This window comes from Neopelma chrysocephalum, unplaced genomic scaffold (assembly GCF_003984885.1).
Source record: "Neopelma chrysocephalum unplaced genomic scaffold, ASM398488v2 Primary Assembly neopelma1_23, whole genome shotgun sequence".
In the NCBI taxonomy this organism is placed as follows: Eukaryota; Metazoa; Chordata; class Aves; order Passeriformes; family Pipridae; genus Neopelma; species Neopelma chrysocephalum.
This window is the reverse complement of record NW_020897691.1, coordinates 13,284,344-13,311,591: the sequence shown is the minus strand read 5'-3', so window position 1 is coordinate 13,311,591 and position 27,248 is coordinate 13,284,344. Positions and strand designations below refer to the sequence as shown.

Sequence of the window (27,248 nt, the reverse complement as noted above, 5' to 3'; positions counted from 1 at the left end):
CAGCGTTCAGATGCCATTTCTCCTAATGTCAAAATCTCCATCCACTCCAGAAATAGAAAAAAGGCAAAGATGATTAAGGAGATAGTCATCTAGCTTTTACCTAGGACAACACTAGGAAAAGCAAGATTAAATTTGGCTAAAAGTTCATAACAGAAAGGGTATAAAAATACTAATGCCAAAATACAGCATTTTAATATTGAGACTAATAATCAAAGTACATACTTCAGCATTTTATACATTCAGAAAGCTGTGTATCATTTCTCTAAACTGCTAGTACAGTGGTCCCTTTTGGTGTGAAAAATCAAGCCCCATAATATTCTCATTAAGATGCAGAGCTTCACAAACTTCATGAAGTTCAAGATTAATGTGTACTCAGTGAAGTAACTGAGGAGGTAATCTGTTGCATTTTGCCAGCTATTCATAAACATTAAACTTAACTTTTTCAATGAAAAGACTAGGTTTCTGGTTAACCCTGGCTACTTAATCAAACCAAATCTGAGTAGTAAATGAAACTGTACTCATACTTACAAAATTAAAATATTAGTTAAAGCTTTTCAAGTAAGTTACAGGTGGAAAAACAGGCATAACTAAAGCTTAGTGCGTACTATATCTATGAGGGCAATAAAACAGCTGCAGGCATATGAACGGGCACCAGATTCTGGAGCAGTTGTCTACAAATACAGCAGGTGACCACGAGCTCCTAGAGAGAGCACAGAAAGTGGTACCTAGCTGGCATCAATGATTTCTAGTTAAAAAAACTCACAGTGAAATAACATTGCCTGCTGAGTTATCAGAAATCCTGATCCTTCACTGATCCAGTGGTCCAGAATTTCTGCAAGCCTCTACTTAGACAATGCCACCAACTGATTTTTATATTCCTACACATACATCAGTGCTTTGAGAAAGAGTTGAAAACATCAGCTTATGTAATACACACTCTTCCTAAAAACATCTCTTCAAAATACACTATCACGTGTTTGGTATCAGATTTCTCGTGATACAAAGTCAGTGAACATGGCTAGGGATAACTTTATGCTCTGCAGAACTTCTGCATCATCCATTACCTTACATTATCATCGAAAAGCCAATACTGTAAAAGCAAATTAACTAGAGTATGAGCCTCCGCATTTAATTTTAAATTTCATAGAATAATTTACAGTCATTAAGATGGCTTTTTGCACAGCAGCAATCTTAGTGTCTACTGCTGTTTGCAGTGTGAGTACCTTCAGCTTAGTGGTAACTTCCTGAACATATAGTTTCACAAATTCCAACTTAAAATACTCATCTAACACACTTTACCAAGTTTGACTACATAGTATTGAGTTTGGTTTTAAACACTTAAAATTAGGATACAGTATTTTAAATTAGATTCAGATAAGATATTTTTGGTTTAGAGTATCTTCTGTAAGGAGTGGGGAGAAATTTGTGGAAAGGAAATAAGAAATACATATTTCTTAAGCACTGGTTTCAGTATTCTCGTTTTCTCAATCACAAAATTTTCTGATCTTGTCATTTCTCATCTTTAGTTACTTACAACAAATAGTATTGACAACTACCATAGGTGCTGTGTTTTGAAGACCCCATTCTTTTTAACTCTTTCCCTCCTTCAAAAATCAGCCTTAAATTCTTTGTTATAAAATGTCCTACTCAACTCTATTCTTCTAGAACTTTGCTTTGTGATACCTTTACAAAATAAAATTTTATGTTTTATAAACAAAACATTCTATTTTATAAAGTAGAAACAATCATCTTCAAACTACAATTTGCATGTTAACAGTTTCAACATTCAATAATTTTGGAACTTACTTTGCAGTGCTAAATATTAAAGCTGATTACTCCCAAACTCATCTTCATCAGTAAGGTAGATTTGAAAAATACTTATATAAACATGTACATAAAATATTTACCACGTGGTCGCAGAGACCAATCACCCTTGACTTACCACTTACGATCATTGTACATTCTATTAATTCTGTCCCATTCTGCATTCAACTGAGTTAGTGCATCTCCTATTTGTATTGCCTCAGGTCCAGATGCTTCTAATATAACATCAGGCTGCTTCTCATGTATGACTGCAATTTGATCCCCAAGTTTATCCAAAATATCTTTTATGTTCTGGAAGCACAGTAATGAAACAAAGCATTAGTAAAGTCAACACCAGCAGGAAATATAAAAAAAACCCAAAAAGCACACATGCACCAAAAAGCAATCTCTTCAAAATGCTGTTCCAAAAATCAGCATCTACAATAAGACTATGACCAGCTGTATCAGCAGTTTACAGTTTAAATCTATTTTAGCAACTGAACTGAATAGTTCATCACACCTTTTTAAACATGTGTCCTTCTCAGGTTTTTACAAAGAGGATGAAATATTTTATATATTAAATTTGTCCTTAAGGTAAAGGGGCAAGGGGCACACCATATTTCTCAAAACAGCAGTATCTTCATTATTAAACAAATCTGCCCATATCATGAAGACACTGTACATACTCCTTCCTTATGTAAAAAAAGGGACCACAAAATATTTTTTATGATGCTTCATGTGGCCTCCCATTTGCACAGAACTGCAAAAGTACAAAGGTTTTGGATATAAATGATAAAGATAAGGTAACCAATCTTAAATATCATTGAACTATGACGTGAAAATTCCTTTAAACCAGATGCTGTTGTAAGACTGCCTTGGTATTCAGAGGACAAACAGTCCCTGCACACAGTGAAATTTAGTTATCTTTTTGAATTTAAAAGAATAACGCTTCTAAAAGTCCTATGCTCTGCTATTTGCTTCTTCTGAAAACATCCTTAGAATATACCTAAACTTCAAAATCAGATGAGACACCTGCACCAAAACACAGTATTTAAAACCCATCTTAAAATAAACACTCCTAGTTGTACTCAAGGGAGTACAGAAGCAGAGTAAACAGGGACATGATAATATCATCAACTAAACAGAAAGGCTGCCCACTTTGTCAAAGCTTATGCAAACTACATAAAAAAACAAAACATGAAAAATGGAAGCATGTACACAGCAGAAAGAAAAATGGGTCAGAAAAGCACACTGAAATTCTGAAAAGCTTTTAAGGGACCTGTAAAACAGCTGCAGAAACATCTTATCTGGCTCTTGGTGAGAGGTAAAGCCTGACTACCTCAAACACGGACCCTGCTATGATTCCCAATCCAGAGAGGAACATCTACACTGCACCACACCATGTGTAATTCCCAACTCCATTGGATGTTTCCTGGAGTAATTTCTGTATCGCGCTCTTTTGTGTGCTCAGAATTAACTGGGACTCAGACCTCTACATACTTTACTCACACTTGACAGCAGGATTCAGTATTTTCAAACATACTTTCTTCATCCCCTTTTGAAAAAGGCCAAATCCTTAACTACTTCCTCATCATTCATCACACAGGTAAATCCACTGGCTAACAATAAGAAGTGGGAGTTTAAAACTGAATGCATATTGATGCTTTGCTAATTAAAACAGGCCTCATCTTGTGGCCTCATATACAGCTTCATAAAAAGTGAAGAATTTCCCTTTCTCCCTCCTCCTATGTGAGTAATTGTTTTCACACAACATAAAACCAGCAGCTGTATTAAGGAGATCAAGCGGGAATGTTAAGGAGAGTGGCTTTAGCATTTCTATACATGTTATGTAGACTATGTGATGCAAAACACAAGTGTCTCCAACAAGTTAAACCTTGCTCCCTCAACCTCCCACCCACCTTTCATGATGCTGCACTTTGTATCCAAATTACGCATAGAAAAAAAATTTGTAAACAGAACTGTTGTTTTTTAATTTTCAGTGTATTTTGATCCCATATATATATGGAGCAAGAACAGAAATACAGCTATACAATTGCTAAGGTGAGGGTCTTTCTTCTGCTGTTCTCTTCTCCACTCTGAATATAATGCTTAGGCATGCAGTACCTTCAGCGCATCTTCCTGAGATGAAAAATCCTCATAGATGCCAGTATTTAGCTCTGGTGCATTCAGCAGAAGTTCAACATCAGCCATGGCCAGCAAAACTTTGTTGATTTCAACCAAGTACTCAGCTGAAAAAGGTAAGGTCCTAACCCCTGTGGCAAGTTGGCCTTTTAACCTCTGCTGGACAGGGATTGCCTGAAAACATGAAAGTACCTTTTAGATTTCAAACCACAAGCAATTTTATGAAAAAAATCCTAAGTCAGTAAACTATATTCAGAATAAGTACCTTTCTACACTAAAAGACAAAACAAAGGCCTTTCTAGAAAGGTTACGTAAATTCAGAAAGCTCCAAGTCCTGCAGAAGACAGTTTCTACATTTACATAAAAAGTTAGAAAACAGTAGATATCATGCTTCACAATGATCCTGTATAATTCTTGGTTAAAATTCTGGGGAATGGTAAGGGCACTGCTGTTTCTCTCACCTTGATCCTTACCATTTCCAGAAATTACACTTCTTGATTGAGCCTGTATCTAGTTGTGATTATAACCCACTGTCTGCTTCCATTATCATCAAGGACTCCCAAAAAAGTTACCAATTTACTTTTTTCCTCTCCATATTCTTTTCAATAACCATTCCCAACCACATTTCCCAACCATTCTTTAAATAAATTAGTGTGCCACCAGTACCCCAATATGCTTTTTGCAAGAATAAGAAACACTAACTCCTCAAGAGCTTGGCAATTGCCTCCTGCTCTGGCTGCAAGACTAGGCTATCTAGCCAAGTATCATGTTAGCAGATAAGAGAGTAAGAACAGTAATTTAATACAGCTTTTCCTTGGCTCACAAATGATGGCCTGCATCAGAAGCATTAGGAAGCCTGCTGCAAGAAGCTAAACTCTGCCACGCCTGGCAAAATCAGCAGAGGCAGGTGAAGCAGACTAAAAAGTAAACCCATCTCCAAATATTGAACAATTCAACCAATTTCTAAATCACCATCCTGTACTTGGTGAATTAGAGTCAAGTAAAACAGAAGCATTGGACTGTGCGATTTACTAACAGCTGAGAATACACTTAAGAGAGTGAAGAATAAATTTATGTTCACAGAAATTCCAGTCAGTGAATTTCACTTTGCAATTTGTCTGGTTTGGGTGAACACATGAAAATCCCTAGCACAGCTGCCAAACAATAAGATATTAAGCCCCACTAACAAAGTTGTTTGCAAACACCTGTCTGTATCTTCCTCCTCCACATGTTTCTGAGCATTTCATTAAGTCACTCAAATTGCTCAGAGCCCCATCCAACCTGGCCTGCAATGATTCCAGGGATGGGACTTCCCCAACTTCTCTGGGCAGCCTGTTCCAGTGCCTCACCACCCCGAACAGTAAAGAATTTCTTCCTAAAAATCTAATCTAAACCTACTGTCTTTGAGTTTGAATTCATTCTCCCTTGTCTTATCACTACATGCTCCTTTAAAGGTCCCTCTCGATCTTTCCTGCATGTCTCCCTTTAGGTACTGGGAGGCTTCCATAAGGAACTCCCCAGAGCCTTCTCTTCTCCAGGTTGAACAATCCCTCTCACTGTCTTTATAAGAGCGGTGCTTCAGTCCTCCCTCAGCTTTTCTTAAGCATGCACAAATAAAAGAGTTAATCAAAGGTTATTTAGGAGGAAAACTGACTGAATGACTTAATAGTCCTTTTATACTTAATAAATGTGTTCTGTCACCACTGAAATTTAAGTTTGATCTCTCTTTAAATACTACTGCAGAAAGAAAGGGAACATGGGGTTACTAGTGAACATTTATAAATAAGGCCTCTCAATAAGAACTGCTAAAAATAATTTTAATTCAGAGGTAAAAGAAAAATTTGTTTCCTCCTATACTTAGCATCCAGTTTAACCTGGAATTCAAAATTTGGTTTCTGATTTTTTTCCGCTTTCCCCTTTTACGCTTAAAAATATTTTGAAACAAAATGTACCAAAGATTCAATTCAAGGAGATTTTCTGACTTGCTTGCAAGTGGATTTTGGAAAATACTGCCCAAGAAATTGAAATAAAATTAAAGAATTTACCTCCTTGCACCTTTAACTACATAAACATTTTAATCAAATGTGTTTAGCCAGCCAAATTTCAGACCTCATATTATTTATAGTCTTTGCAAATAGAAAATTAATGGAATATTCTTTTGAATAGAAACACTTTTTAACCATTTCTTGCCCCTTTTCACACCCAAAGTATTTCAGAGCCAGGTTTCTAGTAAAAGATTTTCCAAAGCTCAATTCTCATGTCTATTTCATTAGTTCTTTTGTGCTAATTAATGCAATCAGCAAACAATGGTTCATATTTAAGTAACCCAGCTATAAGTATATATAAGCAAATATGGTTCATATTTAAGTAATCCTATAAAAAGTACATTAGGCAAACAAATATGTTTTCTTTATTACAGGAATAATACTTGAAGAGCCTCTAAGATGGTGTCTGCGTTTCATTTTATAGAAAAAGCTGCACTGTGCCTGCAACAGCATATTCACTTGCCACCTGCTAAATTATCATTTTCACTTCAAAACAACTTCCTAAAACCTGGAAAAATCTCTCAGGAACTTTAGTAAACCTCTGCAATTAAAAGTTTAATTTTTCCTTTCCCTCATTCTGAGCCAAGAATAGAGCAATTTAAATAAATACTAAAGCAAGGAGAAAAGAAGGACCTCAAGGAGATACAAACTTCTAATGCAGGTTTTTCTTTCTAACGGATTTGTGGCAAAACAAGGGTTACTTAAAAGTACCTGCTATGCAGAAGGGTTACCAATATTTCAGAGCCACTTAACTCCATAATCCCAAGAAGCATACATGATGAGGAATACTTATGATCCAGCCACTTCCAGCAAATCAATATATAGATACAACCTTCAAAGCACCATAAATAAGTCCTCTCCTACACACTCGTTTACAAAAACATAATGAATAATGTATTACATAAAACATTAATTGGAGTTACTCCCCAGCTTGGCAGCTAAAAACTTCCTTTCCTTCCCTGTTTGTTCATTTCAAACACTAGATTCTCATTTCTCTGCTCACTGCACCTTCCTCACATCAGTGTGAGGTGTTAAGCCACCTGCATGCCTGTGGGTCAAAAATTCATTTAGTGCTACTCAGTCCTGAGCTGAGCTGAGCAACAAGCACTGCAGTTTTCAAGTCTGGTGCCTCCACTAAAATTCTGGATTATCTAAACTGCTGATGATACTTAAGAACACCGTTTCTCCCTCTAACAATGTTATGGTCTCAAAATCAATTAGTAGAGCAGGTGAAAGAGCAAGTCGTAAAAGTAAAATAAGGCCACTTATTTTACAGGCTGGCTTACCCCTCAAATATCAGAAAATTAGAGACACAAGCACACAAAGCAAAAACAGCAGTTTCAGTTTCCAAGTTTCACAGCAGTACTGAAAACTGCTGTGGTCCCTCTCTGAAAGCCTAGCTGACTCAGCCAGACCAGAAGCCACATCTAGAGTAAAAAGGATATTTTTACACAATTTAACTAATTCTGAAAAAGGATAATGTTTCTCCATCAAAAGTCTATTGTAATTGCTATAGTAATCCAAATCTACATGATATTCTGCATTCAGCAACCAGATTCAGTAATCCAAGAATGGATCTAGTAGTACCAGGGATTAGCTGCAGTATATCCCTAAGGAAAACAGTTTTATAGGAGTCAAAGGATCTCCCTTAGAGAAGATCAGTCAACCTGCAGTAAGACAGACAGTGACAAGAGAGACCAGTCTGTGGCACAACTGGACTGCTCCCATTAGCAAAGAGTTATCCAGGTGCACCTTTTCCATTTCAATTCAGTAATTGATTCACTCAAAGTATCTGATGGTCAAACAGAAAAACTGTATCATATTTTACTTTAATTGTGCATGGATCCCCACCTCCTTCAAACAAATTCCCTGACATTACTCAGGTTCCAAGAAGCTCACATCACCAGTAGGCACCGCTGGAGACCCAACAAAGCAGTCAGATGTCAGACAGTCAAATAGACCCTGAGGCCATCTTTGCTGCCCAGCTCCACATGGGAGGCTTATAATGTGAAACAGTCTTTCTAAAGAGAAGCAGATTTAAAAGGTTTACTTTCACAGCTGATACCGAATAGCCTGTGTGATCAAGGAGAGCAGACCATCTATCATAGGCAGCTGAAGCCACATAGCATCATAGCTCTGAATGAGGAGGATCACATTATGATTTTGTGGTGTGAGTTTCAAACAGAATCAGAGCATTTTACCCCTGCCAATTAACTCAAATTAATTAGTGCTAGGTTAAAAAGTTACAGAGCAGTCAAAAATATTGATAGCTGTTAATTATGAAGCTTCATATGCAGAAACTGAGAAGTACTTGAAAGACTGCCCAGCCCCCAAGCTCATCTAAGAAATTACTTACTGATTCACAAGGTTCCTCACTGTTATTGCCTAAAATATTAATGTAATTACCATGCAATAAAAGTGTTTTGAAGGATGAAAAGGAGAAATAAAAAAAATTCAAAACCACAAAAAAAAAATCCACAAAACCACAACAAAACAAACAAACAAAAAAGCATTTGTACCCTCAACAATTACGACATACAACTTTCTGGGCAGTAAGTTTTATCAGACATCCTATAAGTCAGTTATGAAGCTGTTTGTCAAGACCCACACACACATTATCAGAAATACTTTATCTGTCTTATTAATTTTCATTGTGTATAGTAATATCAATCACATGAGGGTAGTTATCACTCCCAAAGCACTTAAGGCAGTGAAAGGCATCAGAGTAGTTAAAATATCTTGACCACAGGATGCAGAGGCATTGAATTTAAGCCTCAAACGAGGATTTTATCATACCTGCACCAAACTAATAGTGAATCAGGCTTTTTGAGTCAGGGTATCAAAAAGGGTTAAATATAATTCCCATGGATCAAGACAGGCAAGAGACATTGTCCTGAATCATGCCCACCACCCAGATCATGCTCCAAGATTTAGGCCTGAGGGATGGGGTATTTTGGACCTATGACGACTATGCAGAAATCCCAAACCAATATATGCTGATAATTTCCTAATGAAAAAGGAATGCTGTCATTTAGAAAACCCTTCTTTCCACAGAGGTGTCAAAAGAAGAGCCATTAAACCCTAATACATAAATCTCTAAAGCTCACACATAGCATTCACTGTTTGCTCTAGAAATAAAACTCTCCTTTACCTGTAGTTTTTGTTCATCTTCCACACCCTGTGGCCCTGACAGACGGTCCTCAGCCTCATCCAGCCACTTCATTAGATTATCATGTTCCTTTTTATACTGTGAAAACACCGGAGAGAGTTCCACCACCTGCTTCCTTTGAAGTGACCTGTACTCCTGCAATCCAGTGTATTAGGAAAATACGATATAAAAAGAAAGTAGTAGTGAACAGAACAGGTCTTTCTTACTTGAAAAATACTTGAGGGATTCATTTGAAGAAGAAAATTCTAAAATATGCAATAGTAGTAATTTATTTTAATAGATATATTCTATTTATCTGCACAGACGTAATCAAAGCCAGCCTGAGGGCCATATCCTGCCTTTGAACTATATCTCATCTTACCAATTCTAATACAGTCCAAACAGGTGAGTTAAAGGGAGTATAAGAATATGGATCCCCTTTGTTCTAGACAAAAACGAATATGTTTTTTTACATGTATCTATTGTAGTCACTGTGAAGACACAGCCTGGTGGTGGAGATAAACTTCTGTTCAAGGGCCAGCAAAGACAAACGAAGCAAATGCAATTCACTGCACCCATCTGTGTAAATGCATATAGGGCAGCCCTCTGCGAAGCTGTGAAAAGGACTTTAAAAATCCAAACCACTCCTGCCAAATTTAGAGATGAAAAAATTCATATTTTGGAATTGCAAAGATTTAGAGAGTCAGATTGTGTGTATGCACGTTTAACTCTCCCCTAGAGAATTTTACATGCTAAAAAAGTTGTAAGTTGCAAAATATGGATAACAGGTTGTAGGTGGGATATCAAAGAGAAAACTGCATAAATGAGCTATAGTAACTATCATAACTGTACCTGCACACTCTTGTACTTTTTCTGCAGAAGCAACAGCTGTATGCGGATCTTCTCTCTCTTATGGTCCTCCATAGGCTGCTGTAGCAACTGCCCTCCTCTCTGCAGGACTTCTTCAATCTGAGCTCTTTCTTGATCCAGCTAAAATTACACAAATCTCTATTACCCATGGAAATTAACTGTAGAAACATTAACTGCTCAGATATCAACAGAAATGCTAGCAAACTGTTGTTTTATTATCCAAATGGGAGCCAAACAAATTCAAGCAGAGATTCTCTTCCACAACTACGAAATCCTAAAATCCAGCTTGCTCATTCCATAAACTTCATAAAGAGATGCACTGCAGGATACTTAATGAGCCAGCAGCAGGCAGCCACATCAATAGGGTGCTATGACTTTAGCTCTTCTTCTATTCTATACATTCCTTGACAATAATAAGCAAGCTCAGAGCAGAACAGCAAGAAAACAAACATTTAACAAATATAAAAATACCACAAAGGGAAGCCTATGTCCTATAACAATAGGTCCTTCTATACAGGTCTTTTAAAATTTGCTTTCTGTGGTACACACAGTATTTTTCATAGACTTATACTCAGCTTTCCAGATCAGTTTATAATATCTGAAGTGCTTAAAAGGAAGGCAGATACAGTGGCCTGACAGGACTTTACCCGATTTTGTAGGCAACAAGGTGAGAGTGGACAAGATGCTAACAAGAGTATGACAGTTTTATATGGGTGAATAGCAGAGTCTAGATAAGAATCCAGACGATACATTTGGTTCCAAGTTTTTATTTGGACCTCTAACATAGAGCCATATTAAAAGACTCTTACTTGCACCTTATCTCACAAGCATCCATTGACATGGCCTATGCACTGTGATTCAATATATCACACCAGTTTAAATTTGAACCCCATTACTTATACGGGAATGATGCCTTATAAAGAGCTGCTTTGAATAGAAGACAGATAAACAAAAATCGGAGTTAATTACCTGTATTATATAAAATCATGACAAAAATACAGACTCGAGTATGACTGGTTACTCTCAGCACACCAGCCAAGAGGCAACAGCTATAGGAGAAGTATTGGAAAATTGTGCAGTGTTTCCAACAACCAACTAATTCCCTTCATTTTCTACCCATATCTTAAGGAGATTATCAGAATTCCCCTGTGAAGTCTGCAGCAATGTAATATGAGGACAAAATAGAAAGGGAGTTAGTCAATTATTTAATTGATCTATTGCTCACAAACCTTTTCATCTTCCCCACTCAATTCCAGATGCTTTTCCACAACTTTTAACACGTTCTGTATGTCACTCTCAAATTTTTCCAGGTCTGTAAAAGCCACTTTAACTTCGTGGGGCTCTGACACAACAGGAAGTCGTTCTTGTCCAAGAAGCATCTGCAAAGCAAAATAAATCTTTGTTCAAGCTGAAAATTTAGTCTGAGCTGTCACACACAGCTTAATGATTTAAAACAATTCTTCATGATCAGTTTGCAGGACCATCAGATATCAGCATACATAAAAATTGTAAGAGTTGTTTGATCTAACTCTGAGAGTTAGCTTGAACACAGCATTGGTAGTTATTACCAAGTTTCTACATTCAAACTTCAATCTGAGCATTTCGGTCTCAAAATAAATGAAAAACTTCCAGTTGCACTAGCTTATGGTGTTGTTCTGTAGCTCATAAATATGTACTGCAACATATACATTTTTCTGAACAGTTGTTTGTAAATTTTCCCATACAACTCAAGTCATTACCTGCTACTAAGGTGAAAAAAGCAGTTGGTTTAAAAATCAGTCTATTTTTCACATACAAATATCTACACTTCGAAGAGAATCAAAAGCAATGAAGTGCTGTTTCAATAAATAATGATCTATCCACTACACCTAGTTGACATCATTTTGGCATAGAATTCCCAAGCATGTTCTGGGGCTCGTTCATCCTCACCTTGGCACTTTTGATGTGCTGAGAGACCTTCTCAAAATTACGGTTCAGTTCTGCCAGTTTGGGTTCAACAAGTTCATGGCATGACACCCCCCGACCATTCATTAAGATGATAGCCTGATCACGTACATTATCCACTCGAAGACTAACATCATCTAATTCAGATGTTAAGCGCTAAGAAGTGAAAAAAAAATGAAAATGGTTATGGCTAGGCAAGGAAAGAAACATTTAAAAATAAAAAGTAAGCAAACCTGACAAGATCATTTAGAATCTAGAAGTTGATTGGTAACATTTTGACAGTTGATGGCAACATTTCCTACCTTCACAGTTTCCTCCTTTTTGCTAGCTGACTTTTTCTCGATCTCATCCAGCAAGGCTTCAGCCTGATACAACCAAGTACTTATGTGGGCAACATTTCCATCAAAAATTTCCAGCTGGTTCTGATGATTCTGGGAAAAGATGAAAAAAAAAGTATCAATATGAGAAACTTCAAAAAATTAACAAAAAAGATCCCCATCCCTCCTCCTTACCTCCTCCAAAAAAACCTCCAAAATGTCCTATAAAAAATACAAATCCCACAACCCTGCCAAAACCTATATTATGAGTAAAAAGGAGATGAATAAAACAGTGTTGTGGATACACTTTGGAAAGAAACACTGAAAATTAGATTGTACCTTTTATCTTCAACAGTACTTACAAGAATTCAATTTTCACTCTAGACCCCTTGACATTATTGTTCCTAATTCACAGAAAGGGAAACAGAAGTAACTGAGGTAGTCTGTACAACTAAATAAGGATAGACAACATATTACAGTATTACAGCCAGACCACAATAGTTCAGTCAACCAAAAAACCCACAATTTTTTTAATCAGCACTAGCAGGTACAACAGTATGCACTGTGTGTGGTTGTTGGGGTTTTTTGATTGGAAAGGGATTACACCAAAGCTACAAATTATAGTAGAGTTTTGATGTTTTACTGATTGTATTAAAATATCTTCCTCTTAAGAAAAGTTACAAAATTGTAGACATGTTAATTAGGTCTGCTTTCACATGCAGTTAGAAATTGTAACATTAGGTGCCGCAGACAGAAGTAACATGTTATTCTGTGTGACAAAATAATGCTATCAGATTCAGAGAAGTACCCTTCTGTTTAAGATTCTTACCCCAAAAAAGGATAGATAAGCTTTGATCTTTTAGACTAACAAAACAAAGAGAGAGAGAAAAGAGAGAAGGTCTATGATTGCTCTCCATATCACCATCAAGACACTTAGTTTCACACAGAAAAAGAACACTTCAACCTAACAAAGCATATAGACAATACTCATCACCAGACATGTACGTAATTTAGAAGTATTTAGTTTTGGAGCATCCTTACAGCATTTACAAATAAGAACAAACTACCTGACTACTCCTAACATGGACTCATCGGATTATGAAACAAACAGTATGAACTGCAAGAGGCGCTAGACAGGAGGCGCAGGGCTCACCATCTATGCATACACTTAAGCTTTCACAATTTCAGCCCATATCAGGGGCTTCTGAAGGTGGATTGTCCTAACTAGCTGAACAACACCAAAATATCTGAACTATATAAAAGCATCAGGTTGATAGCAGAATCAGTTGTTTCATGTCCATTTAGCATAATTAGCAGTTTTAAGTGTATAACATGCTTAGTATTTCATTTCTTCAGCCAAACAGATGCCACTGGCATACTCATACACTTGCATTTATGGGCTGTCCAAAAGAGCAATAGGCTGACAGTCACAAGTGCTTAGCTGAACACCACTAGGAAGTTATCAATTGTCCATTAAATAGCCATCATCTGGGTCTCAAGGATACAAAACCACTCTGTTCATGCTAGCACAGAGGCTGAATGTTCAGGCTGAACAAAGAGCACCACACACAGCAGCCTCATGGAAACCAATCCTTTTGGGCTAGTTCCTGTTGGTTTCCACTTACATTAATCAATTCATCAGGTTATAGAAAGTTACATAGAATACAAGATCCAACTTCTGGGCTCAAATTAACGAATGCTTCCATAACCTGGCGGCTTTTTCCACCTCATTTTAATCTGGCAGAATCATCTACTACCAGTTAATGAGTAAACCACTACAAACAGTTTTGTGAATGCTTGTAGGCTCCACAACCCACTCAGTCTATGTACGGTAGAAGATGTACCCTTTCAGGACAGTTTAGAAAATTACTTATATGCACAAGGGTAGCAAGAATTGTGTTAAGAGCTAAACAACAAATGGACACAAAAGGCTAGTGCTACTGGTGAAGCAAAAGAGACAGTGATAAAACATTACTAGAGAAAAGGTACAAGAAGATAAACATGCAAATAAGTACAAAAGATTAAAAATATAATGTGGTGGCACATTAAAGGGGATGAGAAAGAGATTAAAACAGATATGTGATTTAAGTGCATGCTGGATTTTCTATGAAAAATAGAAATTACACCACAATGTCTAAGGAGAGTATGAATCCATAAGAGTCCTAACACTGAAGCTGGGAGAAAGAGAAAGGGAAAAGAAGTTCAACGTAGTTTTATTCTCTGCAACTAAGCAGGTTAGACACGCTAGGCCAAGCTAACTGTCTGTCTGGGATATTTACATAGTTTCATCACACTCCAGATTCTGCTATCAAGCATATGGCACCAATGCCTATCAACACATCTAAACAACTTGCAGAACAGTTTTCCACCTTCCTCATTGTATATCACCTCATGACTGCAGATCTCCATCTGCAGATTAACAAGATATCCTTTCCACATTTCTTTAAGTCCATGAGGCATCATAGAAATTCACTTCACAGTAAAGTGAGACAAGTGAAAACTGCAACTGCTCCAAGAGTGTGGAGGGAGAACCACCCCGAGTATTTCTCACACATGTAACTTACCAACAAGGTGTCACACCAGTCCTCAGTCCACGTTCGAACTCTGCTCCAGCCAGCATTAAGAACACACAGCTTCTCCTCCAGGACAGTCTCACTCCCTTCCACCAGAGACTGGAGAGCGGTGCAACTTTCTGTGATGCTCTTCAGATCAACTTTCCTCCTCTCCAGCTCTCTCAGCACATTCTGAAACAAGTGGACCCATTAACTGCTCCCAAAAGCAAGGGCAAGGGAGCCAGATTTCTACCTCCATAGGAAACAAATACATCATAGATGATCCTCATTTGGGAAAAAAATATCAAAACAAGTATAATTGCCTTCTGTTTACACTCACTCTCTGTAGATAGTGATCTCTTCTTTTTTTTTAAGAGACAGCAAGAGCACAGTGCATGTAAGTGTCCTGAATAACGTAGTTTGAGACTTTTTTGCTTTGTTGCCTTTATCTTTACATATCCTTTTTAATTATGTAGGTAAAGCAAATGCATTACACCACATTGTAAAGTCCAATTTTAAAAGGTTCTTTTCTTCACTGTAAAGCACAGAATGCAAATTTGAAGGGACAATCTGGATTTTTCTGTATCTTTTCCTATTAAAGAACTTTTACAGTTGGCAACAATGTGAAGAGTAGTAGCCAAGGTTGAAGGGTTTTTTTTGAGAACCATCACAACTCGTTACTGCAGATTTTCTATTCACTGGCTACATATTACAGAATCCTTATTGTTATATTATCAATGTAAAAATATGTAAATATATGTATCTTTAGCTCCACCACTTTTTATAAGTAATCTCTGCTTTTAAATATTTTTTAATTTAAAAAAATCTTTGAAAGTATGCTAACTGACATGTAAGTTAAGTAATATGTCATCTCTAGAATATCAGTATATGGTTTTCACGTGGAAAACAGCACTTCTTGCCATACAAGATTACCGATCATTACTGATGATATCTGCCTGTTTAGAAAGCTTTTTGATGTCAGTGTACAGTGTAAAAGAATGCAGCTAATCACAACCAGTGTCCAGAGCTCCTTGAACATCTTATTATCTAAGAAGTAAACATCTTATTATCATAACTTATTATCTTAGAGACAAACAAATTATTAAGTTACTACATTTTAAAACTGCCTCTAGGAAACGTCAAGACAGAAACAACAATTTCAAATGCAACATAAAGGACCTGTCCTCCTGGTGGTGCAGCGTAAGAGCCATTAATTATTTGCATTGCTACAAATGTATGGTAAGTATACTTCCAATAAATATTTACAAGTTTATTTGGAAAGGAATCTTAGGGATACTGCCACAGCAGAAGTGTAGTGTTAATAATTGTTAATCCTGATTGAAATGCGTGCAAACAGGTTTGCAATTTGGTAAGCTTTTCAGTTTTAAGATTGCAGACAGACTCATTCCAGAAGTAAAAAGCAACTGGAAACGAAACTGGAAAGATCAGAACTGTATCAACTGACACTTGTTGCTAACTCCAAGTAATACCCAACTTTCTACATTGTGAGAAAATATAATTACCCTGAAGCAAAGTAGCTAACACATTTGCCTGTTTCCATGAAAAGTTTTGACTTGTAGGTGAAAGAAAACAAAGAAAACAATAGTCTTTTGTTTCGCGAAGTCACAATTTTGAAGACAAAGCTGGTTCAATGAAAGGTTAGAAACTCAATTTTTCAGTAAAATTTCAATGAATTTTCCGTTTGCTCTATTAGTAAAATATTTGACCCAGTCCACAATCATATTTGCTGATAATTTAAGAAATATGATACTGATGAACTGTGTGAGAGATACAGTAAGTCTTAAATGCCTATTAATACCAGATATGCAGTAATATCTTTAATATTTTACTGGTCAATTAAGTTTGAAGCAAGATGCCCGAGATGAAACAGATAAGCCTCACTAACATACTGAATATGAACTAGTGAATCCACTAAAATTTCAGGATATGAGAGATTTAGGAATAAGTACAGATTTAAATTCACAGCCACTTCTACATAGTCTTGCCATAATGCTAGAAATTTATCTACAAATATATAGTAATCATACTTACTTTGGCCCAGGCAATTTCTGAATCTAGATCAGAAAGCAAGCTCTCTGCAGTGGATTTCTGCACGAGGTCAGCTTCAGTGGTGGCTAACCACTCTGACAAAGAGGCAGACTCTTTCCTCATTTTGCGTGCCAGCTGAGTTGCTCTTTCGAGGTCTTGTTTTCCTTCCGTCACCTACCAAAAAAAAAAAAGGGGGGAGAAAAGAAAAAAAAATATATTTTAAAATATAGCAAACCCAAAAGTGCTAGCCAGCTAAAATATCCACCCAAATACACCAAATCCTTGCATCTTAAGGCTGTCTTGCATTACAGAAGGACCCTGAAAAGGCAGACTGTTTATAAACATCTGCATCCTACCAAACAACACAGAATATACAAAACCAGAATAATTTTTAATTAAGATACACTTTAAGGAGACAAAGAAATCTGCATACCAATTTATTTATAGCTAGTAAGCACCAAAATGATGTTTACACTTTGTTTATTATGATCCTTTAACTGAAACTCAAGGGGATGTAGAATCCAGTCAGTCACTCAAACACTAAAATTCAATTCCTTTTTTGTATTTTGAAAGACCTGCTAGCAGAAAGCCGTAAAGAAAAATTTCACTGAAAATCTAGTCTGTCCTTGAAAACATGTCAGTAAAACAAGTATGAAATCTCATGTTTGCTGCAGTATAATCAATTCTATTTCTCACTGGCTACACAATTAGTCTGGTCAAACTTTAACACAGACTTGAGAATAAATCCACTCATAGCAGTCAGAATCATAATGTTATACTGCAAATAACTTTGCCTTTCCTAATCTCTTGTCTACATGCTTTCTGAGTTACAAATATACAGGTCCCACCAGAATCCACACCTTGGTGAATGTTCTCAACTTTACAACAGTAAAATATTTCATAGGGCCCATTCCAAGATATTTCAACACTGTAATGTGGCCCCTTACCCGCAGTTTCATTCACAGAGCTCTGAACACATGAGTCCACTTGGTCCTCTATCTTAATTTAGTTAGAGAGTCCTACCTGTTCCCCAAGGGTTTAACCATTTTTTAAACACTTCACTTGGACACATAACTATTCAATTACTAAGAAAATTACTCGTATCAATATTTAATACTGTTCATGGGAAATACAGGTTTGCCTGCATTTTCCATTTCATACTGAGAGCAACCATTTACATGGATTACAATTCAAAAGTATTGTGACACCTCCTAAAAAAACCTTAGCTCGACTCAAAAACTTATGACACTAACTGTAAATTATCTTGTAGGGCTCGCTCAAAGACTTAAATGAATAGGAGGTCAGCTTTGCCATTACAATGAAAGCTCTACAAATTGTCCTTTCTTCAAGGCTACACCTCCTCCAGGAACACTCTGTGAGCACAGGGGTCTTGCACAACTACAAGATTGTACGAATAATCTTTAATCTCTCAACTGATTGCTCCTGGATGGAGCAGCTAGCCTAGTATCAGCTTCAGAATCAAACTCAGAATAGCATCTGACATCAAAACAACAAAAAAGGGAAATTACATGCAGACAAATATTCATCTGCATATTTGTTTTTCTTACCTGTGCCCCCAAGTCATTGTAAAGAAATTTCAATGCTGTCAGTTGTTCATCCATCCCTTTGGGATTGTCTGTCTGTTGTTTCTGTACAATTTGCCTTCCTGTCTTGATGACAGTTTCAACCTCCAATTTCACCTCACTCAGGGTCTTATAGAGTTTCTAAAAACACAAATAGGTACATTGGTGACAAATTTTTAATGCAGATTTTAAGACTTTGCTTCATTTGGGGACCTTAGCATCAAATGCCACTTAAACTCTGAGCTATGGCTTAGCAGCAGTGTCTAACAGGAAGATTTCAGACTCCCAATGTTCTATATTTTATTCTAGTTTTTATTGTCACACACAAAAAAAGAAGAATTAGCTCAATAATTTAGCAGTGATTACTCCAAGGCCAACACTGTTATATTTACTTCATCTTATGCAAAGTATTTGCTTTGTTCAAATACTAATGATTGTGATGCTTCCCCAGAACACGAGGATGAACCAGGGAAGGGAGTTTTTATAAACTCAGCTGTTTCACCACATCTGTGATCAACAGTCCACTACTTTTATGTCCACGTTCTCACCTAGAACATGAGTTTTTTAGTTAGCAAATTTGTCTTAGCACTTCCCAATGAGCTGCAATAGTTCCATGAGGACTTTAAGCCAAATTTCCTCAGGAGAGAGTTTAAGCAAGAAGAAAGAAGCACCCCCAAGTATGTGGTAAGAACATTGCATACACACCATACACTTTTCCAGGTGAGCTTGGATTACATCTGGGTCAGTATCCTTCACATCCAAGACATGAAGTTCTGCTTTTACACCATCCAAAACCCGCTTGCAATCCAACATGCGCTGCTCAAAATTAGCTGGTTTCTGGAAAAGCTGATACTTTGTACATACTTCACGAAGCTTTCTCTGTTTTAATAAATATTATGTAAAAAGATTGTTTCAGATTAGTAGCTGCACTTCAAAAAATAACATTTAAAGCATTTCCCATCACAGAGCATGCCACCACAACTCAGTACACATGGCACCACTATTTGCCAAGCTAAATTTCATCACCTATTCCTAATCTCCAACTGAGGTGTAAAAGAGCTGTAATTCTGTATCACACACTTTGAAAATACCTATTCTACTGAAATACAGAGACTTTCTGACTTTCAGCATTTATCTCATGATACTTGTGAACTTTAAGCTTCCTTATTCAGTTCATCTAGAGCTGCATGTTTCCTTACGAAACCAAGTAAAAGCACATATTTTCTTCTGAGACTTGTTTGACTGCGCCAAACAATTTACGGGCTGACACAGCAGTGTGTGTGACTCTCGTATTTTTACCTGCAAAGCATCCAGCTGAGTTCCACCACGGGGAGACTTGCACTCGGGAGAAGCAGGAGGGAAAGAGCGAGCACTTTTCTTGAGCTCCTCTAAGGTGGATTCATGAGCTGCAATCTCAGCTTGAATTTTCTGCAATTTCAGAAAAATAGGAAAAAAAAATACAAAATTGCTGGCAGAGAGGGGAAGGGGAGTTTGCTTACCACCTCCTATCCATTACAAGTAAATCTACTCTGTAAAACTTAAACACCACCAGGTTTATTTTACATATTCTGTCTTTGGTGATAGCTTGCTAAATTTTAAAGCCACTGTCATTCAATACAACCTTCTTAAAAAAAGAAAACAATCCAGATTACCAAAGGTAACACCTAGAGCATCAGCACAGGACTGAAATAAAGCCTTCATGAATTATTAAGTCTAGGCTGAGCACTATGATGAAATATTTCAAAATGTTTTGTAGCAAAGAACTGTACTGAAATACCTGGGCCTCCTGGGGCATCTGAAAGGCATCTATCCTATCAGTCAGGTAAGATGTCAGCTGTCTATCCAGATCTGTTAAGTTTTCTTGCAAGACATGTAACATGTGGTCGGTTTCTCGCATGGTCTGAAGCTGTTGTTCCAAAGTGATCTGCCGGTTCACCGCCTGAGCAGGACAGAAAGATAAGACAAGATGGAGCTGTAATTCAATACAAATTATAGTAAACTTTCTCAAAACAAAGTGAGAGAGACTCAAAAAATCCTATGCCAAGAGGACTGGCTAAAAAGAACACTAGTAGGCAGCAATTTTTGAAGCTTGCTGTGGCTTTTGAACCAGTAATGGACTAACAGTGGCACAGAAAGAGAGTTCTGCTGCTAGATATATAGAATAGAGAAAACAGGTCTTTCCTATCACCTCTGGAAAAAAGTACTCTTAAAAACATACCAGTTTCAAAAACTAGCTATTCAATGGAAGTTGGGGACTTAGCAATACACCATGTGTTGTTTGGTGTCTAAACGCATGCATTTCCTTTAAAAACAACAAACTCATTCTGTTACAGTATCAAAACAGAAGTCCACAGTTCTTTCCCTTTATTGCCTCTTCCTTCAACAGCAAAACATCCGAGTTCATCTGAAATGTCACTAAATTCCCCGCTATCAACACATGCACAGACCAGTGTACGTGCAGATACACATACAGAGATGTGGAGAGTTGTCAACAGCCTAGTGTGTCAGCGCTGCAGCTACCAAAGCAGACAGGTTTTTATATGGCAATAAAGTACTGTTGCAACAGGAAAAACAGTAGTGAACACTAACTTAAATGACAGCACATAGCCCCTACCTGAGGGCACTGCATTTATGTTGCTCACTGTAATGAGCATGAACCAAAATCCCCTCTATGACTACACTTTGGCAGTGACAGAAAACAACTCTCATCATACAATTTGGCAGGGGCCTGTATTACCGGGATACGGAACACAAGTTAAAAATCTATGCAACCTGAACTGTGAAATACAACTAGTCTTCCTCTACTTATTAAATCTATAAAAGATTAGACTGAAGTAGGAAAAGAGGAAGGAGACAACATAATAGATGGGTAATGAGAAGAATGTTTTCCTTCTGTTCTTTATTTCAGTGTGACTTCTTCCTAGCTATTTCAAAGAGTGAAAATGTCACTTATCCTCCTCATTTTTACAGTTCGTGAGCCACTCACTAGTATTTATGGCAGTAGGAAGGCAATATTAACATCAGTTGTTGAGCTGTCCCTCCTAAATTTGGAACTGCCTTTTTGTCACAATTACCTGAAAAAATACAAGGGGGTCCCCTGCAGTACAAGGGTGTGTTGAGCTTGCAAAACAAATCCTGACTCAAGTCACGAAAAAAAGAAAAGCATCTTGCTCTTTGGCATTACTCCAAATTGAAAACAGCTGACAACACTGTGATGCTTTTTACTCTTTTCCTGTATTGCAGTCCTGCATCTATGAATTCAGTCAACAAGAATAATTTCAGACTACTAAGCTGAAAACCCCAGTTTATTTCAACCCCAACCCCAAGTTCTTACCAAGTGACTCAATTCCTCATAGCGAGCATTGAAAGCTTCCAATTTTTCACTGATGATGTCATCAAGAATCCCTCCATCAATCAATGTCTGTCCAAGTTCCCGAATCTGGGTTCGATTATCAGCTGGATGACGCAAGACTGATTCCAGGGACTAATTAGCAGAAAAAGTTTTAAAGGTCAAGGCACTGAATATTACTGTATTTTCAGAGCTGGAAATATGGCAACATACACAGAAGTTTAACACCTCAAATGTCTTGAAAGTGCTCTAAAAGCATAAATTAGTTATGGTTTAATTCATGATGGTTACAAGGCAATTACAGAGGTGATTTTACTTTAGATAATTAAGCATCACAGCATTTCTTGCCTATTCACATCATTTCATAGTACTATAACACTGGAAGGAATAATCAATTTGCGCAGGCCAGGAGACAGCATACAATTTTATTATGGTACCAAGTACAGCATGATTCTGTACAGAAAAATTCCACTTTTGTGGTGGATCTTAACAATATCCATTTCTGATTCAGAGTAATACATTCATTTAACATGAAGAATCAGAATACTCAGCACATTTCAGCATTCTACTGAAGTGAAGAATTTACTTGTTTTTTAATGGAGCTATGTGAAAATTTACTAATCCAATAGAACCATTATAATACCTCAAGGGCATCATTGACAGTATCCAACTTATCAGGCAGATTTCCTGTCATTTGCACCCTTTCTTCCAGATTGTTTAGCCAAGCTGTTTCTAAATCAAGATACTGTAGCAGCTCAATCCAACAGGACCACACCTCCTAGGAGAAACAGAAAAAAAAATAGCCTATAATACAGAATGCCTGGAATAGCTCATACACTCTGTGAACAACTTATAGATATGTTTCTGAGAAATTCACCTAAGACAAGTAGAAAATATTCAAAAATATGCCATGGCACATTATGGTCTAGACAGAAAAATCTGCAGCTATAGCAGGAAGACACAGAGAAATAAGCCTAGTAGTCTCTAAACTCATGCTAAAACTATTACTGACACACAGGTTTGTTCAACTATGTAAGAATGTAACAAAATCCATCCACCCCACTTGAAAGATAGGACATATACACTCTATCCCAGACCATAACTACATGTTCTAATTATTATTGCATTTCAACCTTTAAATTCTGGTGAATTCCTTTTTGTCATTTTGGAAGATGCACAGATGAATAACAGAGCTGTGAAACAAGGTTACTTATTTGCAGAAGCATTGAATACAATACAGATTATAAAAACAAAGTTAGATGGTGTCTCATGGATTCCAAGGGTGTCATTTCAAGGGAAAACAACCTTGGAAAGAAGCCGCAGCAAAATGCATTTATGCTGAAGCTACTGTATTCAGACATTTTCAGTATCGTTCTCCATTCCTCTTGTGCCACCTATCCCCATTTTACAGAATCACGGAAGCAATTAGGTTGGAACATATCTCTGAGATCAAGTCCAACCTATGACCAAATACCACCATGCCAACTAGACCACAACACTAAGTGCCACATCCAGTCTTTCCTTAAACACCTCCAAGGACGGTGACTCCCCCACCTCCCTGGGCAGCCCATCCCAACTCTTAACAACTCTTTTGGTGAAGAAATTCCTCCTGATGTCCAATCTAAACCTCCTCTGGTGCAGCTTAAGACTGTTGTCATGTCATCAGTTATCTGGGAGAAGAGGTTGACCCCCACCTGGCCACAACCTCCTATCAGGTGGTTGTAGAGCGTGATAAGGTCACTCTTGAGCCTCCTTTTCTCCAGGCTAAACAACCCCAGCTCCCTCAGCCATTCTTCACAGGGCTTGTGCTCCAGACCCTTCACCAGCTCCACTCCCTTTCTCTGGACACGCTCCATGTCCTTGTAGTGCAGGGCACAGAACTGGACACAATACTCAAGGTATGGCTTCACCAGGGCCAAGTTCAGGGGGATGATTCTGCCAGCCACATTATTTTTTATACAAGCTAGGATGCCATTCTGGGCCACCTGGGCACACTGCTGGCTCATGTCCAGACAGCTGTCAACCAGCACCCCCAGGTCCTTTTCTGCTGGGCCACTTTCCAGCCACTCTGCCCCCAGCCTGTAGCACTGTATGGGGTAGTTGTGGCCAAAGTGTTGGACCTTGGCCTTGTTGAACCTCATACCATTGGCCTCTCAGCCCATTGAATTGGCATGTCCAGATCCCTCTGCAGAGCCTTCCTACCCTCCAGCAGATTGACACTCCCACCTAACTTGGTGTTGTCCACAAATTTACTAAGGATAGACTCGATCCCCTCATCCAGATCATCAATGAAGATATTGAACAGATATGACTAAGATATGACTATCATTCTTACCTCCAACGTGTGGCATTTCCCCCGGATCCGATTGCACAGTAGCTGGTAGTTCTCCAGCACAACGTTCAACTCAGTTGCCAGGTCCTGACCACTAGAGGGCACTTTGGCGGCCAGCATCTTGATGTTGTCTTTGAGAATCTTCACCCGCACCTCCTTCTGCAACACATCCTCCTTCGCTCTCTGCCCAAAGAAAAAAGTATTACATGATCAGTCTTTAATTGCCATACAGCCAGATACTCATCACTCAAATGGAAAAATCAGCAATATTACACTGGAAGTCCTGCTGCCAATGTATTCTTGGGCACAGTACAACTCCCAGTGCACACGTCTAGAGTAATCACATTATCAGTTGTCAAGTTTTGCTTTAACCAGAATTCAGGAAGGAAGATAGCTGAAAGACAGATCAGGCAGACCAGTCTGAGCCTGTCTCTGTTGAGACAAATAGAAGCCATTAGAAATAGTGACTGTCCTGTGTGTTTTCTTTTCAGGTTTCAAAAACAGTTTTTTGAAGTATCTCTAATAACAAGGCATTGCACTTTATGGTAGAATTTAGTACATGACAGCATAGTTTTCATAAAGATTTTTCAAGATGTCTTCTAAATGCACGGTAAAAGAAAAAAAAAAAAAAAAGCCAGTTAATGGAAGGGCAAAGAACGTAAAATTTGGGGAACACATTTTATGGCAGGATTATCAAAAACCACCTACTCTTATCTTAAAACTATTCCTTCAAATGTCATCAGGAGTTCCACACTGTTCAAATGAGAGCAGAATTGGCAAGGTCAAAACCATATGCAAAAATGTGCCTAGTTAAATACAGAGAGTGCTCTTTCCCAGTCCTAAAAGTAGTCCTGGGATACTATTGTTACTGCAAATGAAAGAGGAATTGCAAGTGTTGCAATAAACTTACTGGCTCAGTGACGTAACTGTCAAATTTAAAAATACATAATATAATCTGGATTTGACAAAGGTAAATGTGCTCTAAGTCTCACAGATTTGCCAATGAAAAGAGGGTTCTTTCTTTCCTTGGCTTGTGTTCAGCCAGCTGTCAGACTATGTGAATCTCAAATGGTTTCAAGGGACATGAATATATTAAAACACTTGTTAAAGTCTGCTTCAGAAAATCCCTTCAAAAAGAACAATTCTAAACTTCCAATAGCTTTGTCAAAGCACTTGTAAGGGAGAAAACTCTTTTCTACGGTCCATTGAGTAACAGTATAGTGGATACTCATTTAAAAAGTGTACATACAAGTCAAAACATCTATGAAGATATGCCTGAGCTCTCAGATTAAAAACCAGAGAGGATTATTTACTTTGTACCTATATCCAAGAAAATCACCTATTCAACTGAAAACAGATTATAATGACACAAAAATATTTCCTTCCTCTCCATTTATTTGGCCACCAGACCCAAAATTAGAGAAGCAGGGACCAACATCACTCACTGATCCTTGTGGATCCCTTCCAATTCAGGATATTAAGAGATCACTGCTTGCAACAGATGATAAAAACAAGATAACCTTAAAACAGACCTGTTTTAAATGTGTTTTAAATTCTCTAAATGTCAAGTTACAATATCTAGTGGACAAGAAGCTGAAGTCCAAGAGCTAGAAGCGGAAGAATGTTTTCACAACCACTAATTTAGATGGGTATAGCATCACCTTTTCTTTCTCAAGTTTCGTCTCCTACTTTCCATATTCTTATGGAAATATGCTATACAAAGTAAGCCTGACTCAACAACTGGGCAAGCTGTTATTCATTATGAAATCCCTACCACGTTGTGGCCAAATAGAACATCTGCTTTTATAGTTTATGCTTTAAAAAACAAAAATTCCACAAAGCAAAGATGTAAAATACCACTACCCTTGTCATGACCCAAGCTCCTTTCCACACGGATAATATTCCCACAAAAGGTCAACTCCCAAAGCCATTAAGTTTTGTTTCTCTTTAATCAGGACTCTACAATGAGCTGGTACTGCTGACCTTCATTTCCTCTACCGCATTCTCTAGCTCTTCAGGGGACTTGTATTCAAAGTCTTTTTCCAAATATTCTTCTTCAGCTTGGGTCATCCATTCTTGCATCTCTGCCAAATCCTTCTTCAGATTTACAGCTTTTTCCTGACTTTCAGACAGGCGATTTTTCTGACTAATGATCTAGAATCCAAGGTAGAGAAAGGAACAGCAGTTTTGTTACTTAAATGTCCTTGTATATATGAAAAACCACAAGTCTTTGTTAAAATATTTTACTTCCAAAACATATTCAGGCTTTTTTAATTAATGAAAGACTTTTATTTTTACACACACACTCACAAACTTATGAATCCTTTTTAGTAGATCAACAATATCTAGAGGTGAGGGAAGGAGGAAAAATACTTTTTATTTTCCCCTTCATTGCACATAAACTGGTTACAATCCCTGGAAAAAGTCAGACAGAATAAAACCCTCTTCTGATTACAAGTATCATATAGTTAGATATATCTTTATACAGCACTAAAACACTCTTCAGGCCTGACTTCTTTCCACAGGTCAAACAATCTGGGTTCTATATGAACAGCAAGGCTCTCCAACACAGATCCTCACCAGGAACTGCAACAAAAGAATTGTTTTCTACAGACAGCAGAAAGCTTCCACCCAAAAGAAACAACTAAATACACCGAACCGGTGTGGTAGTCTATTTATAGCCACTTATTTTTCGAAGCTGCTTGGAAGCAGACAGAAATTATACAGGGACAGAATAAATTCCAGATTTCAGAAACAGCAAAACTAAAAAGTCAGACTTCCCTCCCACACACCCCAGAAAGAGCAGCATGAAACAAAGTGAACAAATTAATTTTTAATTACAAACAATTACAGGGTTACCAATGCCACACAACCGAACAGACAGCTGCAGTAACAAGCAAGTACTAGCAACGTAAGAACTCACCTGTTTACTCAGTTTCTCCCATTGAGTCTGGCAGTCTACTAGCCTAGACTTTGTCCAAGTATTTATGCTTGCAATAGGCTGAGCTCTTAAAGCAGCTTCTACTTCTTTCATCTCTTTCAGCGATGGTTCAATTGTCTCCATTTCATTGACAAACATCTGAGCACACATTGGAGAAAAAGAATGTTGTTCTT

At 37.6% G+C, this 27,248-nt stretch overlaps 1 protein-coding gene across 4 annotated transcripts in view; it reads right to left on the bottom strand.

Annotated features, from left to right (window-relative positions):
• The window catches only part of UTRN (utrophin), a 380,224-nt gene that overhangs the window by 227,464 nt on the left and 125,512 nt on the right, over positions 1-27,248 (bottom strand). For all 4 annotated transcript variants that reach the window (XM_027687304.1, XM_027687284.1, XM_027687314.1 and 1 more), the window contains 18 exons: positions 27,058-27,213; positions 26,118-26,288; positions 24,138-24,317; positions 22,446-22,580; positions 21,788-21,937; positions 20,231-20,392; positions 19,753-19,881; positions 19,159-19,332; positions 18,439-18,594; positions 16,874-17,044; positions 14,834-15,013; positions 12,255-12,383; positions 11,938-12,108; positions 11,238-11,387; positions 9,991-10,128; positions 9,142-9,294; positions 3,928-4,119; positions 1,943-2,115 (listed from right to left, as the gene is read on the bottom strand). In XM_027687304.1, coding sequence (XP_027543105.1) covers positions 1,943-2,115; positions 3,928-4,119; positions 9,142-9,294; positions 9,991-10,128; positions 11,238-11,387; positions 11,938-12,108; positions 12,255-12,383; positions 14,834-15,013; positions 16,874-17,044; positions 18,439-18,594; positions 19,159-19,332; positions 19,753-19,881; positions 20,231-20,392; positions 21,788-21,937; positions 22,446-22,580; positions 24,138-24,317; positions 26,118-26,288; positions 27,058-27,213 — 2,870 coding nt within the window. The remainder of the gene's footprint in view (positions 1-1,942; positions 2,116-3,927; positions 4,120-9,141; positions 9,295-9,990; positions 10,129-11,237; positions 11,388-11,937; positions 12,109-12,254; positions 12,384-14,833; positions 15,014-16,873; positions 17,045-18,438; positions 18,595-19,158; positions 19,333-19,752; positions 19,882-20,230; positions 20,393-21,787; positions 21,938-22,445; positions 22,581-24,137; positions 24,318-26,117; positions 26,289-27,057; positions 27,214-27,248) is intronic.